We start from the raw sequence: 23,815 nt of genomic DNA on the forward strand, positions 1-23,815 counted from the left end.
ATTCTTATTTTTCATTCTGTAATGCTGGCAAAAAGGTCCCATGATATACTGTAGCTGTTATCACCGAGATATAAATGCTCTGATACGGGAATTGTCTCTGTAGTGATCGCCTTTTGGAGTTCTCTGGTTTGATACTGGTGAGACCAGGCGATAAATACGTAAATGAGGCTGTCTCTGGCGTAGGACAATCAGTTTCAAAGACAATGCATTAGAATCAGGCCACGTTTTGTTTGGTGGTTTATGCAGACTTTATTCCTTGAAAAATGTGCTTGAACATCTTAACACCTCCTGTTTTATTACCAGAAAGGGTAAACAAATATTATAATTTTTCATAACTTTGCAACAACAAAAAACGATCCCACGGTAGAACCTCAATCTCCTTTCGGTAAAGTCAAAGCGACGGGAGGAGGAGGTAGCGTTCGGGTCGGTGGCGACGAGTGACATCTCCAGCCTGAGCGGTGGGCACGGGTGGCATTGATGTCAGCCGCGCGGGAGAGACAACGCCGACCAGACGCACGTGTCCACAGAAAGCTTTCAGGGAAATCGTCGTCCGATGGAGGGGGGGCCCACACTCTGCTCCACAATCCGCGGCGTGCGTTGCATCAGCGAGCGAGACCCCCGCCACGGGAGAGCTGCTTGTTCTTCCCAAGGTCGGCGGGCCAGATGTTGCGTGAACTATTCCCGTTAGCCGGTTCCCCATCTGCGCCGGCTCGACCCTGGGAGCGGCTTGGGTGCGTGCGTGCGCGTGTGCGTGTGTGCGTGTTTACGATGCCGTGGCGGGAGATGATGGGCGAGCCGGCATGTGTCCTCAGTTCGTCTCCCCCCCCCTCCCGCACACGGAACGCCGCTTAATGTAGCGGAGAGCGGAGTTCGAGGTCTGCTCGTAAGTCCTGCAATTTTTTTGCGCTTCTTGTCCGCCGAGACGTCTGCAGAGTGTGGGGGTCCGGGGCGGGGGGGGGGGGGGGCATGGGGGGGTCGTTGTGGGGGGTAGGAAGGGCACCCCACTTGTATGGAAGGGGATGGAGGGGGGGGATGTTCGCGAATGAGCAAATGTGCGGACAAGAAGAGTTGCCATTCTGTTATCCGTGAAACTAACTAAATCCGGACATGTATCCGCGGACAGTATGCAGCTGCATCCGTGGCATATGCACTGACAGAAGGGATGAGGAGCACGTGGGTCAGAGGACCACACCACCGATTAGCATGGTTGGCTACGTGCGGTGTGAAAGAAGTTCTACGTACATACATAGGTAAATGAATAGACCCACGAATAACAGGAGTTATTGCGGGTTGATTGGGAACGACATACAATTGGAGCCTCGGATAATGGGGTAGTTGGATTACAGGAGTTTCAATTTGCCCATGCCCACAATAATTGAAGTCACCGAGAAAGGGATTTACACAACGAGAGGAAGCTACTTCATCCATATCCGTCCAATCGTGCTGCCTGTGTACGCGTGCATGAGCATGTGCGGTGGGAGTCGTGGTGTACTGCTTATTGCGCTGCATTGCGAAGGTATGGTGACCTGAGTTTGAATCCTGGCTGTTGATCGCGGGTGCATGATGTATATTTTTTTTGGAGTCATTTTTTTTTTCCTGCGGGCCATTTAAAAAGTATAACAATTATATACCACCGAAAAAAACCACGTTGAAGAATAGTGCCATTAGTGGCACGTATCTCCACATCGCGATGCCGATTCGGAGCATTAACATCTCAATTTTAAACTTTAAACACGTACATCTTGTTTATCCACATCATTAACATTCCAGCGGGCGATTTTTTTTTATCTGTAAACCATTGCAAAAATTGACCGCAATTAATTTTATCTCCTTCTGAAACCAAATAGAACCGCATGGCTAAATGATGGCAGCCGCTCTGGTGAGGTTTCCTGTTTAAGTTAAGAACAATGGCCACATCAACCAGGGTGACCTCTTTGCGTCCTTTGGAAATTCGAATGGAAACAAATCTGCAAAAGCCGCGTCTCATATCTCGCCTGCCTGCCTGCCTGCCAGCCACTGACCAGCATGTGCTACGCATCATCATTAACGTCGTCGTCGTCACCGTCATCGGTCATGATCTATCCACTGTTGGGTGAAGGTCACCCCCTGCAGGCCATCGCTCCCGGTTTCTCGCGACGATGCGACAGGAGCGTTGACGGGCACGAGCTGCTCCCGTCGCTGTGGCTACCGCTGTGGCCGTTCCCTTGGGCGTCGGTTCCGTCCTTTGGGCCTCCGCTTCGCCCGTTAGACTCGACCGCCGGCTGCGCCGAACCTGCGGGAGACGGTAGCGGTAGTCAAAAAATGTAAATAAAATCGTTTCGTGAATTGAATCTTGACCCTCCCACCCCCCCCCCCCCCCCTCCTTGAGTCACGACAATTCCCGCGACCATTTTGGGGGCTGAATCGTCGCGTGCCTCGCCAACGCACGTGCATTACTTTCACTCAAATTTACGGTTGCAAAATTTGCGACAAAAACGTCGTAGGCTGATTGACTGAATATCATCGGCAGCAGCCGGGACCGACTCTCCATTGTAAACCTTGGTTGACGCCATGCGTTTGCCTGCGCGTGTTTTTCCGTCTTGTGCGTCTTGTGTTCCTGGTGGGTGTGAGGCCAACCAGCACGCATCATTGTCCTTCAGCCTCCAAGGCGGTTGTTCCGGTTCCAGTGGGACCACATCGATCGTCGGGTTCTTTTTCCTATGACCAATTCACCCTGAATGCACTCTGATCTCATTCCTTGATATTGGACGCTAAGCAGCACTGAGCCCTGGTGGGTAATTGGGTCACAGAGTGTCTGGAAAAAAGCGTGGTGGTGTTGTTGTAGACTTGGGCTACAAAGTGGTGTCAAAACATGGCAGTATGGCAAAAGATTCTTGGATCCATCCGTGTGGAGACTCGCGCATTACCCTCTCGCGCGCGTGGTGGGCTTTCTCCGACTAATCTGGTTTTCTCCGACAAAGAGGCGAACAACTCACTAGTGTTCTTGGTTCTGTCGGTAAAGTCACATAGAAGGGAAATAATAAAATAATATAAATATAAAACAATTAAAAGTCTCACGACGTTTCGACTGCAACACAAGGTGGCTGACACGTGACTTTACCGAAAGAACCAAGAATATGAATCCCTGCAATCACGAAAGCTTTAAATCAAAACTCACTAGTGGCTTTGGCCAAACATCCCGATGCAGCAAAACTCTTCTGAAAAGGGAGTTTCGAGAGCCATCGATATTTTCATTGACGAATAATGGGAAATATTATTATTATTATTCTATTTTACAATATGCAAACTTATACAGTATGTAAACATTGTCCGCTCTTCCCATCAGTACTTCACATGTGCATGTCCTTTTCTGGGTCAACCAGCAAAGCGAATGAATGCATCGCATTTATCTGCAATCTCTGGCGTGCAGTTGGAAAATATGTTCCTCTTCTTTTGTAAGTGCACGCTTACTTGTTAATTTATTTGGCTCTTCTGAGATTTCATTTTCCGCCTCCAACGTCCCCTAATCTGCCCCCATTTGGCACGCTTATCAGAGGCTGCCCTCCGGCTATCTCGTCTGTTTAAGAACGGCGGAGACCTCCCGCATCTCTGCCCCAGGATAAACAACCACTGCCTTAATTCTAGATTTGAAGCTTTCGTGACTGCAAGGATTCATACTATTGTTTTTTTCGGTAAAGTCACGTAGGTAAAAAAAAGAAATTAAAATTAATAAAAATAAAATAATAAAAATCACGACGTTTCGGAGGCAACACAAGTCTCCGTCATCAGGTGGGACCGTCACAGCCAGATTTGCTGTATCAAGTGAGGCAGGGATTCCAAGATGCAAGTTCTTAAATACAAGTTAAGGGGGAGCTTTTCAGAATGAATGATAAGCTCCCCCCCCCCCTCCCCCTTAACTTGTATTTCTTGAACTTGCATCTTGGAATCCCTGCCTCACTTGATACAGCAAATCTGGCTGTGACGGTCGCACCTGATGACGGAGACTTGTATTGCCTCCGAAACGTCGTGATTTTTTATAATTATTTATTTTTATTTATTACATTTTTTACCTACGTGACTTTACCGAAAAAACTAAGAGTATGAACCACTGCCTAAATCACGTCGGCTTTCGCGACCAATATCATCCATAGGGTTAGATATTTACGCGTAAATATTCATGCGTAAATATTTATGTGATCTAACCCAAAAAAAAACTGCATTATGAACCATTGCCTTAATCGGTGACGCGCCTGCAGGTGCCTCCCCAATGGCTCAGCGGTGAGAAGCGCCAAGCAGGACACCGGTTCGACATCCGCGTGTCGGCCACCTCTCGGTTTAAAACTGGCTCCTCAAATGCGGTTGAGTCGATGGTGTCGGCCCGGTCACCAACGGCCGGGCAAAGTCAGCCATCGTCACAGTGAAAAGAGGACTGCAAGACGCTTCAGCTCCTGATGAAAGACAGATACAATTATTATTATTTATTACTTTACCAGCAACAAAACAGGTGTTAAGATGTTAAAACACCAAACTGAAACCTTTGATCATCTTTTCTCACCTCAGATCACGCGTTCCCCATTGCAGAGAGCATGGTTGGCTACGTACGGTGCGAAAGAAGTTCAACGTACACATATACATACACCCCTACGCACTTTCATCATGTTTCCTCCGCCGCGTCCCGAAGCATTTTCGCTCAGCGAACCATCGCCAGCCCTGAGCAGAATACCGATCTCACCATCCCGCGGCAAACCTCGCAACGCCGACCTTCCGTACGTGGGGCGAGCTGAAAGCGCTGCTGACCTTTCATGGTTGCACACCCGGGGCGTGAGTACGACGCACTGGAGGCCAAAGCCATGTCAAGCTTAGGGTTCGTACAACGAGGGGCACCCGTATATTTTTGTCATATCCGAATGCGAATGACCGTTTTCGAGAGTCGTTTTTTTCCCCCCACCCGTCCCCTTTATTTTTCAACCGATCACGTCAAACTTGAAACGTCGTATTATTTATATTTGGTGTTCTGGTTTAGAGGCTCCCCTCGTCGCGCGAAGCACTAAGCTGTAGCTCTTAAGTTAAACTTTCACCAAGCGGGGGAAGTATGACCATACTCCTGTATCTATGTTGAACTTCTTTCGCACTGTACATAGCCGACCGCGCGAATCGGAAGTGTGGGGCGAAGGACAACGAAGTGAACACACAAAGCAGTCCTCAAAAAAAATGTCAATCTAGATTCAAAAGTGCGTAGCTTACTTAGCTTTTGCCTAAACGCAGCACTGTGCAGACCAGAGGTCACTTGATGTACACTCGGAGGTAGCTCTGTGATATCCACTTCCACGAGCCGTTCACCGTGAAGGGCTTCGCTGCCCCGCGACAGTTCTGAGTGGATGCCGCGTCGCGTAACGACGCGAATCGGGAATAAAACCGTGGAGGATAATAATGATAACACTAATAATGATGCCATTGAAGCGAGCCGCAGTTGAAGCTGATTAGTCGATCGGAACGGCGCGCAAGGGCGGCTTAACGCTCGCCGCCAGAGCTGAGGTTCAAGCGCGTGAAATCGAAAACCGCGGGGCGGGTCACGGTGTGGGGTCGATTCTCACGCGTCTAAGTTTTTTTTGTGCTCGGCCAGCTCCTTTGTGGTTTGACGCCGTCATCTCACGCTCGCCCCGCCCGCGCCTCACCCCCTCCGCGCAGCTGCTCGTTCGGATTCGCCGGTCGTAGCCCATCGCACCGCGCCGCGGGCGCAATCCCGGTTGAGCGACGACTTCAGAGGGTGAAGGGGCAACACCGGGTGCTTAAAACGGAGCCACAGACGGGCCACAAGACGCCGCTGGTCTCGTCAAGGAGCGTAAACCATCGGTCATCTTCGCAGCAGCGGTGGCGGCTTCTGGATGGGCCATCGAACATAGATGGACGCGGCATTGAGGCGCTTTGAGATGCACTTCTCCGGCCTTCTGGAACGTTCTGCCTTCCGATGTTAGGAAGCCACTGGGGCGATGCACTTTTAAATCATCTAGATTGTAAACAAATTTTCTTTGAACTGCTTTTTGTGTTCAGTTTGATGTCTTTCTCCCAAACCTCCGATTAGCACAGTTGGCTGTGTACTGTGCAAAATAAATTCAACGTAATACATACATAGAATCGCCGGCTTTTCCCCGTCTGATGGATTTATATTTCATTTGCCGCGTCCCCTCTAGCAACGTGGCTGATTCGATTGGTCACTACTGGGTCTTGTGGATGCCATGAAGAAGTGCAAGGTTACAGAGAGTGCGGGCGGGTAAAGATCCAACCTTTGCCCAGTGATTTGAATACTGATCATGCTTGATGGTTGTGATAATTAATCATGATCACGATTGAAGGCCGTGGCCCAACTCATGAATTGCTTTAATTTCGTTATATATGTTTTACTCCTTTTAAATTACTTTTGGTTGACGTTTTTTCTTGACTTGTGTGGTTCTGTTTGCCCCATTATATAACGAACGTAACAGTAACCATGTAATTGGCGTATCATTTGAACATGTCGTGAATTGAAGCGACCGAGAACAAATTTGAACGATCAATCGATGCATCGGTACGTCATTACGTGCCCGCGCTCCAAAATGTGTTTTGTTCAAATTCGAAAAACGACGCCGAACATTTCTCAATTGGAATTCACGCGCAGGAATCATCGTCACCCCCCCCCGCCACCCCCCAAATCCCAGCCAGCTGCTGGACCACCTTGTGCCACGCAGAGACACCTGCCCACAGGGGTTACCCTCCGAACTGTTTTGCGATCGGACGTGATGCGAGTCACTTGACGCGGGGCGTGGGAAAGGGCCCTTGTCCGCGGTGACCTGCATTTTCGCACCTCCGGTTAGCGAGGTTGGCCAAGTACGGTGCGAAAGAAGTTGAACACGCGCACGTGCATGAGCATGGTCATAACTTCCCCACGCTCGGTGAGAGCGCGGGGCGGTTTCCGAGGACTCTCGTTCGGATATCGCTCGTCGCTGATGTTATCCTGGGGCGGAGATCGAACTCCGGTGTTTTTGGCTCATAGTATGTATCAGGATCAGAAGAATCTTTATTTATGCTTGGAGGAATCCGATGAGCTATAAAGCTCTTTTTCACAGATGTCCAGTAGGGGCGAGTCAGAACTTTACAACAACAAACAACACAAAAACACAATAGCAGTGCAAAGTACAAGAAAAGTAAACAAATCACCCAAACACATACAAATAACATCCAACCATCTCCATCCGACGAGGCAAAGCCCACTGCGCTAACCACTGCACCGCCACTCCCTTCCCCGTTCCGTTATAAGCTCAGTGCGAGTGGTGAGCGCTATTCAAGGTGAAGACTGCAGCCACCCACAGTCGAGAGGCTTCCTTTCCCCACCCCGTTGCACGGCCTACGCAGGGCGACTCTCCCCCCACCACCCTTCTCCCTCGCTGCGAGTTCTCCTACGCGACTCAGCCGATCCGCCGCCTCGCGACTGACGCGCCGACTTGCCGATCGCTGCCCACCCGCAGGGAGATCCTGCCCGAGGGGCTGCCCCCGTCCTACGTCTTCGTGGCGACGGTGCGCCTGGAGGGGGCGGCGCGCCGCGAGGCGTGGGACCTGTGGCGCGTGCGCGCCCTCGACGGCTCCATCCAGGTGGCGGTGACCCTCGACGGCTCGGACCGCTCCGTCACCTTCTCGTCGCCCAGCCTGCAAAACGGCGTGCAGACGGCGCGCTTCTCGGGCCCGTCCCTCTGGGTGAGCTGAGCCGCTGCACTTGTGGGAGGGGCGCCCGCGAATTCGTCGCGTGGTGGAGAACGCCCATCTCCTGGTAGTCCCGCCAACCCCTCTGCCTTGATGCTGGTAGTGGCCAGGGGTGGGGGTCCGGTGCTTTCACCGGACCCCTCCCCCCAACCCACCCATCGTCGTCACCGCCGTCGACGCGAGTCGCTTTGAGACTTCAAACTTGCCGAGGCAATCCTTTGTTGATCTAGAATTCGTCGTTGTCAATCGCCGTCGTCGTTTTCATCAGTCATGTGCAGATGCTCCCCGTACAAGAACGTAACCATTCCCGCCGTAGCATAACAGCAGCATCAGTAGCAGCGACGGTACGTACGTGCGTTGAACTTCTTTCGCTCCGTACGTAGCCAACCGTGCTTGTCGCCGAGGTGGAGGCGACCATGATAGTTCGCCATTTACCACGGGAAAATATTGGCCTCGAAAGCCCAACGCGTTGAACAGCGGTGAGGACCGCTTGCCGCCAAACGTCCGCTGAGCCCCCTCCTCCCCCTTTGTGTCCCGCGACCGGTCGCTCGCTCCCCCCGCCGCACGCCCGCCCGCGCGCGCGCTCCGCAGAAACTCTTCAACGAGAAGTGGCACCAGCTGCGCGTGCTGGTGCGGGAGGGCACCGCCTACCTCTTCCTGGACGGCGACGAGGTGGGCCGAGTGGTGCTGGAGCAGGTGGTCGCCATGTACGTGGGCGGGCAGATGCAAGTGGGCAAGTACGTGGGCAAGGAAGCCTCCATCCCGGTGAGCGGCGGGCGCGCACCCTGGCGAGAGAGCGAGAGCGTTCGGTCGCTCTTGTTCGCAGAGCTGCGCGGTTCGGATCCAGCGGCCCGCCCTGGTTATTGCTGCAGCGGTGGTTAGATGACCGATGAGCACGGTTGGCTATGTACGGTGCGAAAAAAGTGCAATGTACGTAGTGGAGCATGCTCGCCGCTATGCTACCATTCCCAACACGTGGACAAACAAAGACAAAAGGCTGCACGAAAAAACGATGTTCTTTTTTTACGTTTCCCAGTGGACGGTTCAAAGTTCCCTGGTGTCCTTCGGAAGAGTTAGACGATCGAGTTGGCCAAATTCGAAAAAAAAATGGCCATGCAAACTACATGGCCATCATATCTTTGGGACCTTTTTTCCAGTATCAACAATGATCACAAGTAAGAATGGGGATTTTCCTCTTTCTGGCAATTAATACAGGAGGTCTTAAGATGTTCAAACACCAAAATAGATACCTTTTGCAAGGAATTACGTCTGGATTAACCACACATTACTCGTGCCAAAACAAACGTGCTCTCATAATGTATGGGTTGTCATTGAGGTTGATGGTCACGATCATCATCATCATGATCATTAACCCCGACTGGCACACTGATGCCCAACGATCTCCCTTGCTCATGATGCCCCAGCCTGGTCTCTTGAAGTTTTCGCCCTGGTTCGACAAAGTCTCAAAACTCGAACACTCATGCACTCGGCACTTGCACAGGCACTGCATATATATGTAAATTAAAATAGGATAAGGGTTCAGGGCCTCCACTGGAGGCAGCTCAGAAGAGCGCCTTGAGAGGCTGTTTGGCCCACTCTTAACGAGTCCCAACATGCGATTGGCAAAATGTAAAAGGTGCAGCCCAGCAAATAGTTGCTCACTCCGCTACTGGCGGAAGAGCCTCCACTAGGAGGAGAGCGCCCCTATGGACGGTGTTTTGGCCTCCTCTTCCTAGCCGACCGGACGTGCCACCATCGCACACAAACCGTCGATCGTAGACTTACTGTAGCGGGCCCGCTCACACCGCTTGGTGGAAAGAAAGAGTGGTGGCGGTGAAGGAGGGGGGGTGAGTGGTGGGGGGATTTAAGAAATCTGCCTCCTTGCTTCAACCACCTGCTTTGGTCATCCTCGCAGTAGCAGCAGCTTTTTTCATCCAGCCGTCGAACAAAAGAGCGGTCGCCGCATCGCACGCACTTTCAGATGCGCTTCTGCTGGCCGTCTGGAACGCTCTTCCTTCGGATATTATGTGTAATTTTAAATCATCTAGATTGAAAACGAATTTCTTTAAGAACATACCATTGTTGTGTTGAGTTTGTTGTCCTTCCCCCCGAACCTCCGATTAGCACAATTGGTTAAGTACTGTGCGAAATAAGTTCAACACACACACTTGGCAGCCTAAAACAACAGGCGCACGTAAACATTGCTTGCCTTATCGTCATTGTGCTTATTATTATTACTATTTAAATGCGGACGCCGCTCACGTTTTGCGTGCTGTTATTTCCCCCCCCCCCCCGTCCGTCGCAAGTTTGAGGTCCAGAAGCTGCGGATCTACTGCGACCCGGAGCAGAACGAGCGCGAGACGGCGTGCGAGATCCCCAGCGTGGTGAGTCCGCCCCGCTCCGTCGCGTCCCCTTCCTCGTTGCAAACGGCGGGCCGCGAACCTCTGAACCATGCGCCTTCATTGAGGCCACGGCCATACGAGTCCCGACGCTTTGAAAAAGCCCGCTGACGGTATTTATCAGTCTTAGGTTAACCGCAGCTCATCCGGCACTGGAGGGGAATACCTTTTGAGCTGGCAACAAACGCCGTGCTGCCCATTTTGGCACCACAAGGGCTTCAAACAGGTGACGGAAGTGAATCAGCTTAGCGTGTTAATCTGTGGTCGCTCACTCGCTCACCCGGTCGCTCACTCGCTCACTTATTCGCTCGTTCACCCAATCACCCACTCGCTCACTCATTCGCTCGCTCACCCAATCACCAACTCACCCACTCACTAATTCACCCGCTCGGGCACTCACTCCCCCGCTCACCCAATCGCTCACTCACCCACTAGCTTAATCACCTGCTCACCCAACTACTAACTCACCTGCTCACCGACTTGCTCATTCACCCCCACTCACCTGCTCACAAACTGACTCACCCACTCACCCACTCGCTCACTCACCTGCTCAACCACCCTCTCAATAACTCACCCACTGACGACTCCGGTCGATTTCCGACCGCACTGAGCTCTCCCATTGCACCGACCTCGTCTCGAGTGCAGCCAACCATCAAGTTGAGTGGATCACTACAAATTGGTATTCCCCCGGGGAGGCGCTGGTCCGTCTGGTGGTGTAACGCGATCGTCCACAGAACTCCCAATGTGCACAGCAGCTGTGACGAAGCTGCGTGACTGTAACGAAGTCTACCCATCGTGGCAATAATAATAATACTACGTATGTATGGTGCACTTCTCTCGCACCGTACATAGCCAACCGTGCTAATACGTTACGGAAACTTTGTCAATCCACGGTTGGGTTAAGGCCTGCGGGGTGTTTGACCATACTTCACCGCGCTGGTCTGTGCGGATCGGTGATAGGGGCAGGGCTCAAGATCGGTTCGGTTGTGGGTCACCACCGGTGGTAGCCGTGGCTGGGAGTTGACATCGATGAATGAGATCGATGAATGAGTTACATGAATGAAGTACGCAAATGAGAGGTGAGCACGACATGCACGAATGAAATGTGTGAAAGTGATGGATGAATGAGATGGATGAACGAGATGGATGAATACGATCGATGAATGAAATGGATTGAATGACAATGATTTAATGAGATGCATAGAATGTACCACAGTAGACGGATTAATTCTGGCGCTACTGGTGACGTTCCGAATATTCAGACCACCGCATTCCCAAATCCGCCAGAGGATTGGTCAAGTTGTAGGAATTCAGGACTCGCTGGCTGCACATTCAATCGCATCGCCAAGATTGTGTCCAGACGGGTGGGGGGTGGGGCAACGTTGTGGGAGGGGAGGGGGTGTCTGTGTGGTGGAGGGGACATGGGGAGTGAACGCAGGGATGAGTCCATGCAGAGCGCTTTTAGCCAGAGAGCGATTGCGGTGATTGGATGCAGGACCGAGTCAACTGGGGTTTGTTCGGGGTGTCTGGCAGGAAGCCACCATCGCCAGTACGCACGCGAAAAAAAAACCCAGAAGAGAAGACATTTTCATGAGAACTACTCTTTCATTTTAAATGTGCCCGGCTTAATTGACGATGACGACCGCGTCACGGTCGTCATCGTCGTGATCATCACGGCTGGCGGATGTTAACTACCTCGCCTGGTATACAGGAGGTCGTGGGTTCGATCCAGACCCCGATGCCTGCTGTATATTTAGAGTTTGCATTTTCACTCCGTGGATTTTTCTGCGGGCCGTCCACATTCAAAATCAGCACGGAGTTCAGAGTATTTGCCTGCTATCGATTTCCGCGCGATGATGAATCCACTTCGTCGAGCTATCGTATTTGGCCACAAATGATCGCTCGGGTAAGGCCCACTGAGCTACGCAGTCTCCAGTGGGCCTTACCTGGTAAAACACGAACATAGTTTAATCGTTTAAGCGAAGCCCTCCCCACGCATTCGAATCCAGTGGTGGTGGTGAGTGAACTCAGTGGTGGTGGTGAGTGATCCCAGTGGTGTCTTTGGTATTGTAAGCGGTGGTGTAGCGGTTCGTGTGCTACACTACGACCCGAGTTTGAGTCCCGTTCACACCAGTGACGATTAAATCAGTCCTGGGCCTCCCCTAGGTCGACTCAGCCTCAAAAGAGTACACGGTGCGATGTGTAAAAATCACCACTAGGGAGACAAAGGCGACCGGGCGTGGTGCTGGCCATCCACCCCCTCGTGCGCCGCGCCGGACCTTCATAGCTGATCGCTAACAGCACTTGCCCCAACAGTCTGGTTAAGGCTATACGGGGGGTCTTTGTCTTTGGATGAGATGGAACAGTCAGTGTCCGGCCGACCGGGTCCTCAATGTGGGTGGAGAAATCGATGAGTGAATCTGTTTGAACACCTGTGTACCAACTGTTACACGAATGCCTATGTTTGCACAACTGCGCCGTGTCACATGTTAACGCCGACTGAGAATGTCATTGGATTTACAAAAAAAAACAGGTCGGAGAAATAACTACGCCTGTACAAATAATTATAGGGGGTGTTTGTTTCTCTCTTCTGCGCCGTCGTATAAGTTCAGTAACTCACCATTTTCCGTAAAAAAATATTTCTTAAAAAAAACCCACGTGCTTCCCTTTCATGACGACCCATCGATGCCGTGCGCCGTAGCGTTAGCGTGTTGATGTCCTTTTTCATCTCTTCGCAGAAGCGTCACGATCATAGCCGTTAGCAACAATAATTGACGAACCGCGCCGAGTCGCAGGACTCTTTTCCAGGAGGGGTCCTGCCGATGCCGCTTGCCACGTTTGGCTCCGGTTTCGAAAAAGACGTGTGTCCAGCCAAGTGCACGTTGCGTTTATGATACACGTGTGGGGAAAACCGGAGCCCTCGGGAGAATACCCACAACGGAGAGTTCCACAGTGTCATGGGAGCGAAGGCCCAAAAAGTTCCACAGTGCGGATGCCACGGGAGAGAAGGCCCAGAGATCGCTGCCCATGGATTTGAACTTCATTCCTGGGATGTAGAGGAGGAGATCTAAGTCAACCGACCTCGGTTTTTTTTTGTCAGAATGTAGAAGCGCAGTAGCAGCAATTCCTGAATGTACAGTTTGTTCTCCGAGAACACGGTAGTAGTTGCGTTCCTGAAGAACACCGCGTTATGGCAACAATCGTGTTATAATAAATTGTATGTAATATACGGGGTAAAGCGCAGTCCGCGACAACGCGTGAGATGCGTACGCAGGCCGAGCAAAGACCGAGGCTCGTGGGTAGGATCTAAAAGTATCCAGCAGCATCCCGCCTTGTGCGATGATGGTGCTAGACCGAGGCAGCCGCGCAACCGCTTTTCCGTACTGGCGCGACGCAGTTCCGTTCGCTCAGTCGCGTTACATCCAATTCGCGTCATGAAAACTGCACGCGTCTTAGGAGAGCGGTGTGTACACGGCTTAATTATACGCAAACACCATCTCTCTCCGTGGTCGCGTGGATTTTTCTCCGGGTCCCCCGGTTTTTTTCCCTCCACATTTAGAATCAACATCACGCGTTTAGATTATTTGACTGCTGTAAATGTCTACGTGATAAGCCACTTTAATTGAGCTATCATATGTGGCCAGGTCGCTTCTGATAAAGAGCTACATAGCTCAGTGGGCATTACCTGGTAAAATAAAATAAAAACGTTTAGTTTAGTTTGTCGTTACGTCCGTGCACAAACAACCTCACGGTACAATGCCGAAAAACCCAGCCGCTACCTATGCAGCGAGGGCCACAAACCTCTGCCCGTGCTAACGGGAATGCGATTTCATCTTGGTACTGGCAAAGGAGGTCCCATGATGTAGCTGCTGACCCCGAGCTCTCATTACTCTGGTAGTGCGTTGTCTTTGAACTGTCCGCCTTTTGGCGTCATCTGGTCGAACACCATATGAGACTAGGCTCTAAAGAAAGCTGTCTCTGGTGTGGACCAATCCGTTTCAAAGACAACGCATAAATTATCAGAGCATTGTTTTTTGTTTGCATTTGACTGCAAGTATTGTAGTTAATGTAAGCATGATTCCTTGCAAAAGGTGTCAGTTTTGTTGCCAGAAAAAAGGGGAAAACCCTATTAGTAGGGAATGCGATTGTTCAGCCGTTGCCCTTCTTTGTCACGTGTCTCACTACGTTTCTCTCTCTCTCTCTGTGTGTGTGTGCCGCTCTCTTTTTGCAGGACGATGAAAGGGTAAGTGGCGACCTTGGTAGAAAGCACGCAGTTTACACGCCACGCAGGTAAGTGGGAGGCAGCCCCGAGTCATTACGCCGCCAGGCAGTCGTTAACCTCCGACCTTCAAGGCCGCCGGGGATTTTAATTTGGAGGGTTTCAGCGCTTTAGAGTTGACCCTCGATCGTTGCGTCACAGCATCGCGAGGGGTTGGCGGAGGCATGATGAGGCCTCCGTCCAGCGATGGATTTGACCACGGCTGATGATGATAATGACGATGAAGAGTTTGCCTTCCCCCCCCCCCTTACTCCGCTAATTAGAGGGCCTGTAGCCCATTACTTTTCCGACCTTACTTCGGCAGTGCCCACCCGTGATGGAGGATGGCCTGATTCAATCTGGCAGGGCGGCTCAATTTATATTCCACCTCTATCGGTGTTCCCTGCTCATGGGAAGTGCCAATTTGCGTGTTTCATCATTCTCCACTGGTGCCAATGTCGACTACAGTAGATGGCGTTCCTCCTGTCGGGTCAAGTTACAAAGTAGTCCCACATGCAAAGGGTTGCCTTTAAACAAAAAAACAAAACTAGGACATTGGTAACATCGGGCCGTAATTGCTTACAGCTGAATTACAATGCTCTGGGTTTTTGGACAAGTTCCTTATATAGTGATAACATCTCCCAACAAATACCTCTTCCCCCCGTAACTACATTCTTAAAGTTATTTCATTTTATTTTTCCCGCCAGAAAAGTTATTTAAAAACCGCTGCCATAATTTGTTTTATTCTTTTTTTTTTAAATTGGGGGTGGTGTGGAGGGGGGATGTGGGGACGTTATTTTGGAATTGTGACTCACGTTGTGGGAAAGGCCACACGGTTTTCAAAAGGGCCCTGTGCCCGACAGAGGCATCCCTTGTGTTCCAAATGCCACTCATGTGCCACAGGCCAATGCCACGGCTAGACTGGTGGGGGGGGGGGGCAACCTCGGGACTTGAATGATCTTGTTCCAATGTGAAGAGGGGAAACTTTCACGTCACTCCAGCCCCGTCTGCGGAGAGCGGTGGTGCAGCGGCTAGCGCGCTCCGCTTCAAACACCCAGACAAACTGAGTTCGATCTCCCGCTCGTGGCCAACATCAGTGATGATTATATGAACCAGTCCTGGGCCTCCCCTAGGTTGACTCAGCCTCAACTGAGTACCTGTTGCGACGTTGGCCACCCACCACCTCGGCCTCGCCAAAAGCACTTGCCCCAACAGTCCGTTAAGGCTACACGTGGGGGGGAAACTTTGTCTCTCGTCTGTGCTAAGTTTCAGGGCAGAGGCGCTTCTCTATTTTAAGCTCCTTTTCAAACACGAACGGAGGCATCACGGGAGAATGAGCGCGACCATTGTGCCAGAACCCTGGCTCGCAATCCTCGCGGCCTGTGCAATTATCAGAGCGCTCACTCGGCCTGTCGTAAATCGCTGCCAGGTTTGTCCCCCCCCACCCCCACCGTGACAGGATGCCGGTAACATCGCGGCAGGATTGTTCGGGTGGCCGGCCTCGGTTAACTCCTGGGATGCGCGGGCGAACATTGAGCACGCTTGCCAAAACAAGCCGACAAGCAGCGTCCCTGAATAGTATTCCCCTCACTCGCCCCCCCCGCAACTCCTATTTAGATTCGATTCGGACCCATTTTTTTTTTTTTGCCCGGTATCAAAATGATGAAAGGCAGAAGAAGAAAATCTTCTTGGTTCTTTCGGTAAAGTCACAAAGTGAGAATTGTTGTATTATGTTTTATTTTTATTATTTTATTGCTTCCCTTCTACGTGACTTTACCGAAAGAACCAAGAAGATGAATCCCTGCAGTCACGAAAGCTTTAAATCGAAAAGAAGAAAATGATTGGCTTTCACCTTTTCCCGCATTAATACGGGATGTTAAGATGTTCAAACGCCAAATAGACACGCGCCTATTGTCGCGAGGCATCCAGTCTGCATTAACCACAGACGCTTGTGGTGAAACATGCAAACAAACATGCTTTGAGAATGTGTTCATTACTCTTTGGTTCTTTCAGTAAAGTAACGTAGAAAAAATAAATTGAATAATAGCATACGACGCTTCGATTGCAACACAAGCAATCATCATCAGGTACAAATGAAAGAGAAAACAAACCTAGTAAACTTGGAAATACAATGCAATACAACACAGAGAGTCGGCTAACATAACAGTCAACACCCTACCTGGTTGATTACGTTCTTACAAAGATTGCTAAATTTGAGAGAGAGAGAGAGACAAAACACAAACACGGAGACACACAGACAGACACATAAGCAGAGAGATAACACAGAGACAACACAGAGAGAGAGACACACATAGGCACACAGATAAACAACGCCTCTGTGTCGAGGCCTTAAATAAAGAGAGAGAGAGGGAGGGGGGCAGAGAGAGAGGTGGGGGGGGTATAGAAATTAGCATGTCAATGAGAGATTTGGATTTGACTGAAACTGATTGTCCTACACCAGTGACAGCCTCCTGCCAATAGGCGAACAGCCGTTCACCTTTTGGCATTCTTTGGTCCAACGCTGGTGAGGCAAGGCCGTAACAGAGTCGGCCATCACCATTGTTGTGGGCGACAGGGTGATGCGGTGGTTAGTAGAATTGCGCCTTACAGCCACCAGGGCCTGGGTTTGATTCCCGACTCGGGTGCCTTTCTGCACGGAGTTTCTATGTCCTCCCAGTGTTCTGCCAATGGTCTCCTCCAGTTTCTCTGGTTTTCCTGTCATATCCAAAAAACACACACACGCACAATGTAACTGGTATTGGACAAACATCCCAACGATGAAGAATTACCTGCAAATTCCTAAATTCTGATCACACACAGCAGCAGCAACGTCGCCCCCCTCTATTGCAAACACTGGGCAGGACCGTCCTGTAAAAGAATCCGTAAGACTCAGTGAGGCTTTCCTGGGTTAACGAGGGTCATACATAGCCGGGGCGATGGTGGCCGTGCGCGCCTGTAATCCAGCACTGTGGAGTCGAGGCGATGGTGGATCACAGTACAAATGTGAAGAGAACTCCCTTGCAGTTTGACATCGCCAGGATAAGGCGGTGGACTGATGTCATCCGTCCCCTCTGTGCGGGTTTATCTCCGGGTGCTCAGGTTTGCTCCCAGCATGCATAACAACATTGAACAATCGGCTGAAAACATCTTACTACGTAGAGAACCGCAGAACATTTGTTTGGTGCCAGCTCAATTTCAGCTTGGTCTGTGCTTCCTCAGCGATTGTGAGACGCAATCTGCACGAATGACGCTTTATAAAACTAAAAATTTGACTATTTATTTATTTTATGTAATATACATACATGTAAAAAAATTTACATTTACTTATCAACTGCTCCATTCTTAATTCATACGGGGCCCCCTTTGGGTTATGAGTTACGATCATGAGAGTCACCACTGCCCTCTAGAGCCCCTCTAGATTCATTCCCTCTAGAGCCCCTCTAGTTTCCTGGTGATTTCAAATGCTGCCGTCAGACGCGTGGCGAATGGTGCATTCCCAGGTAAACAGCGCTACCCCTGTGCAGGCAGGCAGAGAGAAGCGGCCGCGTCCTGTGTGTTTGTAGCATTGGTGATGTTTTGGATGATGCTGTTCTGTCTGGGACCATGGGGTGAATGTGGTGGATGTGGTGGGGGTGGTGTCGGTGTTGTCAGTGGTGTGAGTGTGTGGTGTGGGTGATGAGGTGGTGGTGGGGGTGGTGGGTTGTGTCGATGGTGTGAGTGGGAGGTGTTGGTGGTGTAGGTGGGTGCGTGGTGTGCGTGTTGTGGGTGAGTTGGTTGGTTGTGCGGGTGATGTGGGTGGGCGGTGTGGTTGGCGTGAGTGATGCGGGTGGTGTTGGTGGGTGGGTGGTGTGGTGTGGGTGGGTGATGTGAGTTGTGTGCATTGTGTGGGTGGGTTGCATGGGTGGCGTGCGTGGCTCACGTAGGAATGTAAGCCAGACGCCTGCTGGTTGCTGGGTCGTTGGGTAACACAAATAAGTAACTTTGCTTTGGAAGAACTGGGCTAATTCCCCGAACAGTGGGACAACTTCCTAACGGACAAAACCACACGGGACTTTAAAATTACAGCGATATAGAATAATAAGCAACATTTACTCTGTTTGTCTAAAGGGGTCCTGCAGAAGGGTGTTACTGCCAGTCAAACACAAACATTTTTTTTCCTTTGTAGTCTTAAAATCTTCACCCCCCCCCCATAATTATCCTCCAAGTATGTTTTTGACATCGAGATGAAATAAAAAATCAAAGTTAAGCATGGAGCTTCACGGCAGGCAGTGTTGGAGGCCATTATCATCATCATCATCCCTTTGGGGTCAATAAAATAGGTATCACATTGCCGGGAAAGCCAGTGGTGGGTGTTAAATGCATGAGTAATCCCCGTCATAGGAATGTGGAATTCCAGGGTTATAAACAAGAGGTGAGTACTGCTAAGCTGAGAAGAAAATCCACTCGGTAATTTTTTTGTTTAAACTAAAACTATAAACTAAACTTTTGTTTCGACTTGACTTTACCAAAATAACCAAAGAGTAATTCCTGCAGTTACGAAAGCTTCAAATCAAGATTAAACTAAACTCTTTTTTATAACTCACTTTTAGAAGTGACCTGCCCAAAAATGATAGCTCAACGAAGTGGCTTATCATGTGGAAATTTATGGCAACGTAACTCTGGAGAGAAAAACCGGAGAATCCGGATAAAAATCCACGCAACTTCGGGTAGAGAGAGAGAACACGCAAACTCCTCAAATATACAGCAGGCGTCAGGGACGGGATCGACCCCGCGACCTCTTGCATACCAGGCGAGGTAGTCAACACCTCGCCAACGTTTGAATGGCGATATCCGAGTGCTGACGGTGCTCTCCGACCCCGTGTCTGATGCATTGTCCCCTGTGCCGTGTGCCCTCTGTGTGCGTGCGTGCGTGTGTGTGCGTGTGTGTGTGTGCGTGTGTGTGCGTGCGTGTGTGTGTGTGTGTGCGCGTGTGTGTGCGTGCGTGTGTGTGTGTGTGCGCGCGTGTGTGCGTGTGTGTGTGTGCGTGTGTGTGCGTGCGTGTGTGTGTGCGTGCGTGCGTGTGTGCGTGTGTGTGGTGCGTGCGTGTGTGCGTGTGTGTGTGTGTGTGCGTGTGTGTGCGTGCGTGTGTGTGTGTGTGCGTGCGTGCGTGTGTGTGCGTGTGTGCGTGTGTGTGCGTGTGTGTGTGCATGCGTGTGTGCGTGCCGGCAGTGCGAGGGCGACCGCTTGCCACCAGCCCAGGCGCCACCCTGCACGTGCCCCCCAGGACCCTCAGGGCCCCCCGGGACACCTGGAAAGAAGGTGAGACGCGCGAGAAAATTCCGGGTCCGTCAGATCCACGGAAGCCTAACAGGCAGATTGAGCCTGGCGGGTGCATGGATGGGCAACCATCACGTATAAGAGGTCGTAACGAGCTGTGGAGCTACGCCTGAGTACACTCTGTTCCCCTAGAACGCGGTAGTGGTTGCGTTCCTGAATAACACCGAGTTATGGAAAAATCGCGTTATAATGAATGGTAAATAATCTAGGGGGTAAAGCACAGTCCGCGATGACACGTGAGATGGGAAACGCAGGCCGAACAAAGACTGGGGTGCGTGGGTAGCATCTAGAAGCATCCAGCCCCAACGCCTTGCGGGATCTGACCGCTCATTCCTACCCGCGCGACGTGGTTCCATTCACTCGATCGCGTTGCATGCAACCGGCATCCGCGTTATGAAAAATGTTCCTCCCGAATACATTCGTCGCCTTACACATCCAATTCGCGTTGTGAAATCACCGCGCGTGAAAGGAGATTGGACTCTACATCTAAGATTCAACATGCGTGCTCCCCGCCATTGCCAACCCGCACTGACTATGGTCAAAGTTCCCCCCACATATATTTGACCCGTACGTGATCAAATCAATCGTCCTCGATTGCCACAATGGCAAGGAGAAGCGTGATGTCTAACACGTAGGTTTTCGCGACCAATATTATCCATAGCAGAGGGGTCGTTTTTTTGGGGTCAGATCCCGTAATTAGGCGATCTCACCTCAAAAACAAAAGCCTCAATCGTGGAACGTGATGCCTCTCCGCTCGGGATCGCCTCCAGAGCCCAACTCCATGGGACGACCCGAACATTTTCTATCGATGCAAGTAGCTCAAAGTGTATGTGTGTGTGGGGGGGGGGGAGACTCTCATCCAGCAGTGGAGCGATACAAAAGGGCTCTCACATTGCCCTCGCACCATCACCATCGTTGGGGATCCTGCACCTCGCCGGAGGTTTGTGTTCATTGCTTTCGCCTCCTTGCGGTTGGTTGACATCCTGCCAAGACTCAATGCTGGTACATACGGGATGGGGAGGGGGGGGGCGAGGGAGGGGGGGGGATTGGAGAGGGGGGGAGGGGTTCAAGCCAGAGCATGTGGAGTTATTACATGAGAGGCACGCACGTCATGTTATGCAATCCCTTTGCCGTTCGGATCACTTTGAATGTGTTCGCGCTACGCTTCGGCTTGACATAATGTGGTTTCTTCCCCCCTAGAGTGTATTGTTACATAACAGATTACTACTTTCACGGCGGTAAGAGGGCGCTGCGGTGGCGAGATGTTTACTACCTCGCCTGGTACGCAGGAGGTCGTGGGTTCGATCCCGACCCTGACGCCACGGTGCCTAGGAGATGTTAACTACCTCGCCTGGTACGCAGGAGGTCGTGGGTTCGATCCCGACCCTGACGCCACGGTGGCTAGGAGATGTGAACTACCTCACCTGGTACGCAGGAGGTCGTGGGTTCGATCCCGACCCTGACGCCACGGTGGCTAGGAGATGTGAACTACCTCGCCTGGTACGCAGGAGGTCGTGGGTTCGATCCCGACCCTGACGCCACGGTGGCTAGGAGATGTGAACTACCTCGCCTGGTACGCAGGAGGTCGTGGGTTCGATCCCGACCCTGACGCCACGGTGGCTAGGAGATGTGAACTACCTCGCCTGGTACGCAGGATGTCGTGGGTTCGATCCCGACCCTGACGCCACGGTGGCTAGGAGATGTGAACTACCTCGCCTGGTACGCAGGAGGTCGTGGGTTCGATCCCGACCCTGACGCCACGGTGGCTTGGAGATGTGAACTACCTCGCCTGGTACGCAGGAGGTCGTGGGTTCGATTCAGACCCTGACGCCTGCTGTATATTTGGAGCTTGCGTGTCTCTCTCTCATCATCATCACGTTGGCTAGGAGATGTTAGCTCCCTCGCCTAGTATGCAAGGAGGTCTTGGGTTTGATCCAACATGGTCGCGTGGATTTTTCTCCGGGTCCTCAGGTTTCTTTCCTCCACGTTTAGAATCAACGTCGCGCGCTCAGGTTCATTTGGCTGCCGCTCTAACTGTCCACGCGATCGGCCGCTTCGTTGAGCCACCATCAGCGGCCAGGTAGCTTCTTAATAAGAACCGCACACCTCAGGGGGCCTTACCTGATCAAATAAAAAATAGTTTAGTTAATCATCGTACTTAGTCATCCGCCGTTTGCGCCACCACGTTTCGATCGCGTCTGTAGGGCTGCAGAATTACGCAGTATTTCTCGTTTCTGTCACCTCTCCCTCGCGTCGTCAAGAGTCAAACGAGCAACGAGGGCAGCTTGCTCAGCTCCCGTCTGTTGTCCCGAGCCAGAGGCTGATGTTGGAAATCCCACGTTCCTGTGGTGAGGCAGCGGGCGCTCTGCGTCGCCTTTGGGGATCAACGGCAAACTCCAAAACGCTCCCTGGGCGATACACCAATTGCGAGGTGTCTGGCCAGAGTGGACGAGTAGGCCAAACAAAGTTTCCCCGAAAGGGGCCTCTTCAGAGCTACCTCTAGCAGAGGCCATTCCGTTCAGCCAGCAGTGGCAGTGAGCAAGCAATCGCGAGGCCGAACCTTCCGCCGTCACCTGGGGACCTGGGCAGATGCTCGCGTAATTCATGTCACGCTTGGTACTGTGTCAACACAGCGCCGTTATGATTGACTTTTGTTGATGAAATTTGAGCACTTTTGTCCGATTGGATGTATTAACCCATCGCTAAATCACGTTAAGTAACCGAACACTGATCGAAATGCATTGCCTGTCTTAAAAAAAAAATAACGCCGAAGGCGAATATTGTGGTGTAATGGAATGGGGGGATAATCCTCTGTATTATTTAGAAGACCTGGGTCTAATTCCTGGCCGCACATGCCAGTAGCAATTTATCTCTGAATCTGGTTTAGTGGGTTCATATTTCAATGTAGCGGAGATGCATTGCTAGCGCCAATGACCACATCACCATGAACACATCGGATATGGTCAAGATCCCTGAAGATAAGCAGCCTGGAGCCTGGATAGTCATTGTATGATGGGTGGCCAGCACTAAGGCTCGCTTGGTGTGATAGGCGTGGGGCTGCGAGGTTTGGCCAGGCAATAATGAATTTTTGCCTTTTTCGTACGTGTGCTTGGTTTTCTCCGGTTTCTTCCCACTTGATGCCAAACAGTCATTTATGGAATTAGACATTATTTTACCAGGTAAGGACCCGCTGTGCTACACCGTTCTTTTTCAGAAACGACCTGAACACAAATAATAGCTCAACGAAGTGGCTTATCACGTGGAAATGTATAGCGGCAGCCAAACGCTCTAACGGCACGTTGATTCTAAATGTGGAGAGAAAAACCGGAGGACTCGGAGCAAAATCCATTCAATCACGAGCAGAGAGACACCAAAAACTCCAAATGTACAGCAGGTGTCAGGGTCTGAATCAAACTCAAGCTTCACATTGACTCTATTTTCACAAATTAGCAGAATCTGCAGAATTAGCGAGAGAAACACTGCACGAGCGATTCCACCTTTTTATAGAAGCAACGGTTTACCATCACCCACGCGGAGTGGGTGAATCCCGACATTTCGGCCGTGTTTGTGGAATCTTTTCGCCGTCGTTGGTTTCCGCCCCAGCGACAATTCGAAAGGGATCGCGTTGCCGCGTGGAACCTGTTGCGCGGGGGAATTGCAGAAGAATAAAAATATTTGCATTTTATTTTCCTCCACGTTTTCCACGAGAAGGGGTCCTCGTTCTGGCGAGAGAAAAAAAATCGAAAGTTTGCGAACTTACGGCTTGAGACAGCGACACGAATTGGACCCCGGGCGTGTTAAATCATCGCGCGTTCCCAAAGCTCGTCGACAGGGCCTTGCGTGGGGGCCCTCTACCCTCGCGTTACGTAAGAATTGGCCCCCGGAACCGCGCTCTGCCAAAAAAAAAAAGCGAGTGCCTACATTCACCCCGCAACGAGGCAGATTTTATATATTTATATTTGTTTCTAAAATATTCAAGAAAGCGTTCGTTCCTCCAGCAATGACGCGTGCAGAGCTTGGCACACGTGGGGGGGGGGGGTCTGGGCGTGACGTCTCTTCGCCTTCAAAAATAAAATGTCCCAGTTCGGGTTCTACGTGCCCTGGCTCGGTTTTGAGAGCAGTGACTAGA

At 51.2% G+C, this 23,815-nt stretch overlaps 1 protein-coding gene across 1 annotated transcript in view; it reads left to right on the forward strand.

The window, feature by feature from the left end:
- Nucleotides 1-23,815, forward strand: part of LOC144938431 (collagen alpha-1(XXI) chain-like) — a 56,992-nt gene that overhangs the window by 17,727 nt on the left and 15,450 nt on the right. The window contains exons 7-11 of the mRNA XM_078866211.1: nucleotides 7,482-7,707; nucleotides 8,305-8,478; nucleotides 10,020-10,097; nucleotides 14,344-14,355; nucleotides 19,579-19,668. Coding sequence (XP_078722337.1) covers nucleotides 7,482-7,707; nucleotides 8,305-8,478; nucleotides 10,020-10,097; nucleotides 14,344-14,355; nucleotides 19,579-19,668 — 580 coding nt within the window. The remainder of the gene's footprint in view (nucleotides 1-7,481; nucleotides 7,708-8,304; nucleotides 8,479-10,019; nucleotides 10,098-14,343; nucleotides 14,356-19,578; nucleotides 19,669-23,815) is intronic.

The sequence above is a fragment of the Lampetra fluviatilis genome, chromosome 22 (assembly GCF_964198595.1).
Source record: "Lampetra fluviatilis chromosome 22, kcLamFluv1.1, whole genome shotgun sequence".
Lineage (NCBI taxonomy): Eukaryota > Metazoa > Chordata > Hyperoartia > Petromyzontiformes > Petromyzontidae > Lampetra > Lampetra fluviatilis.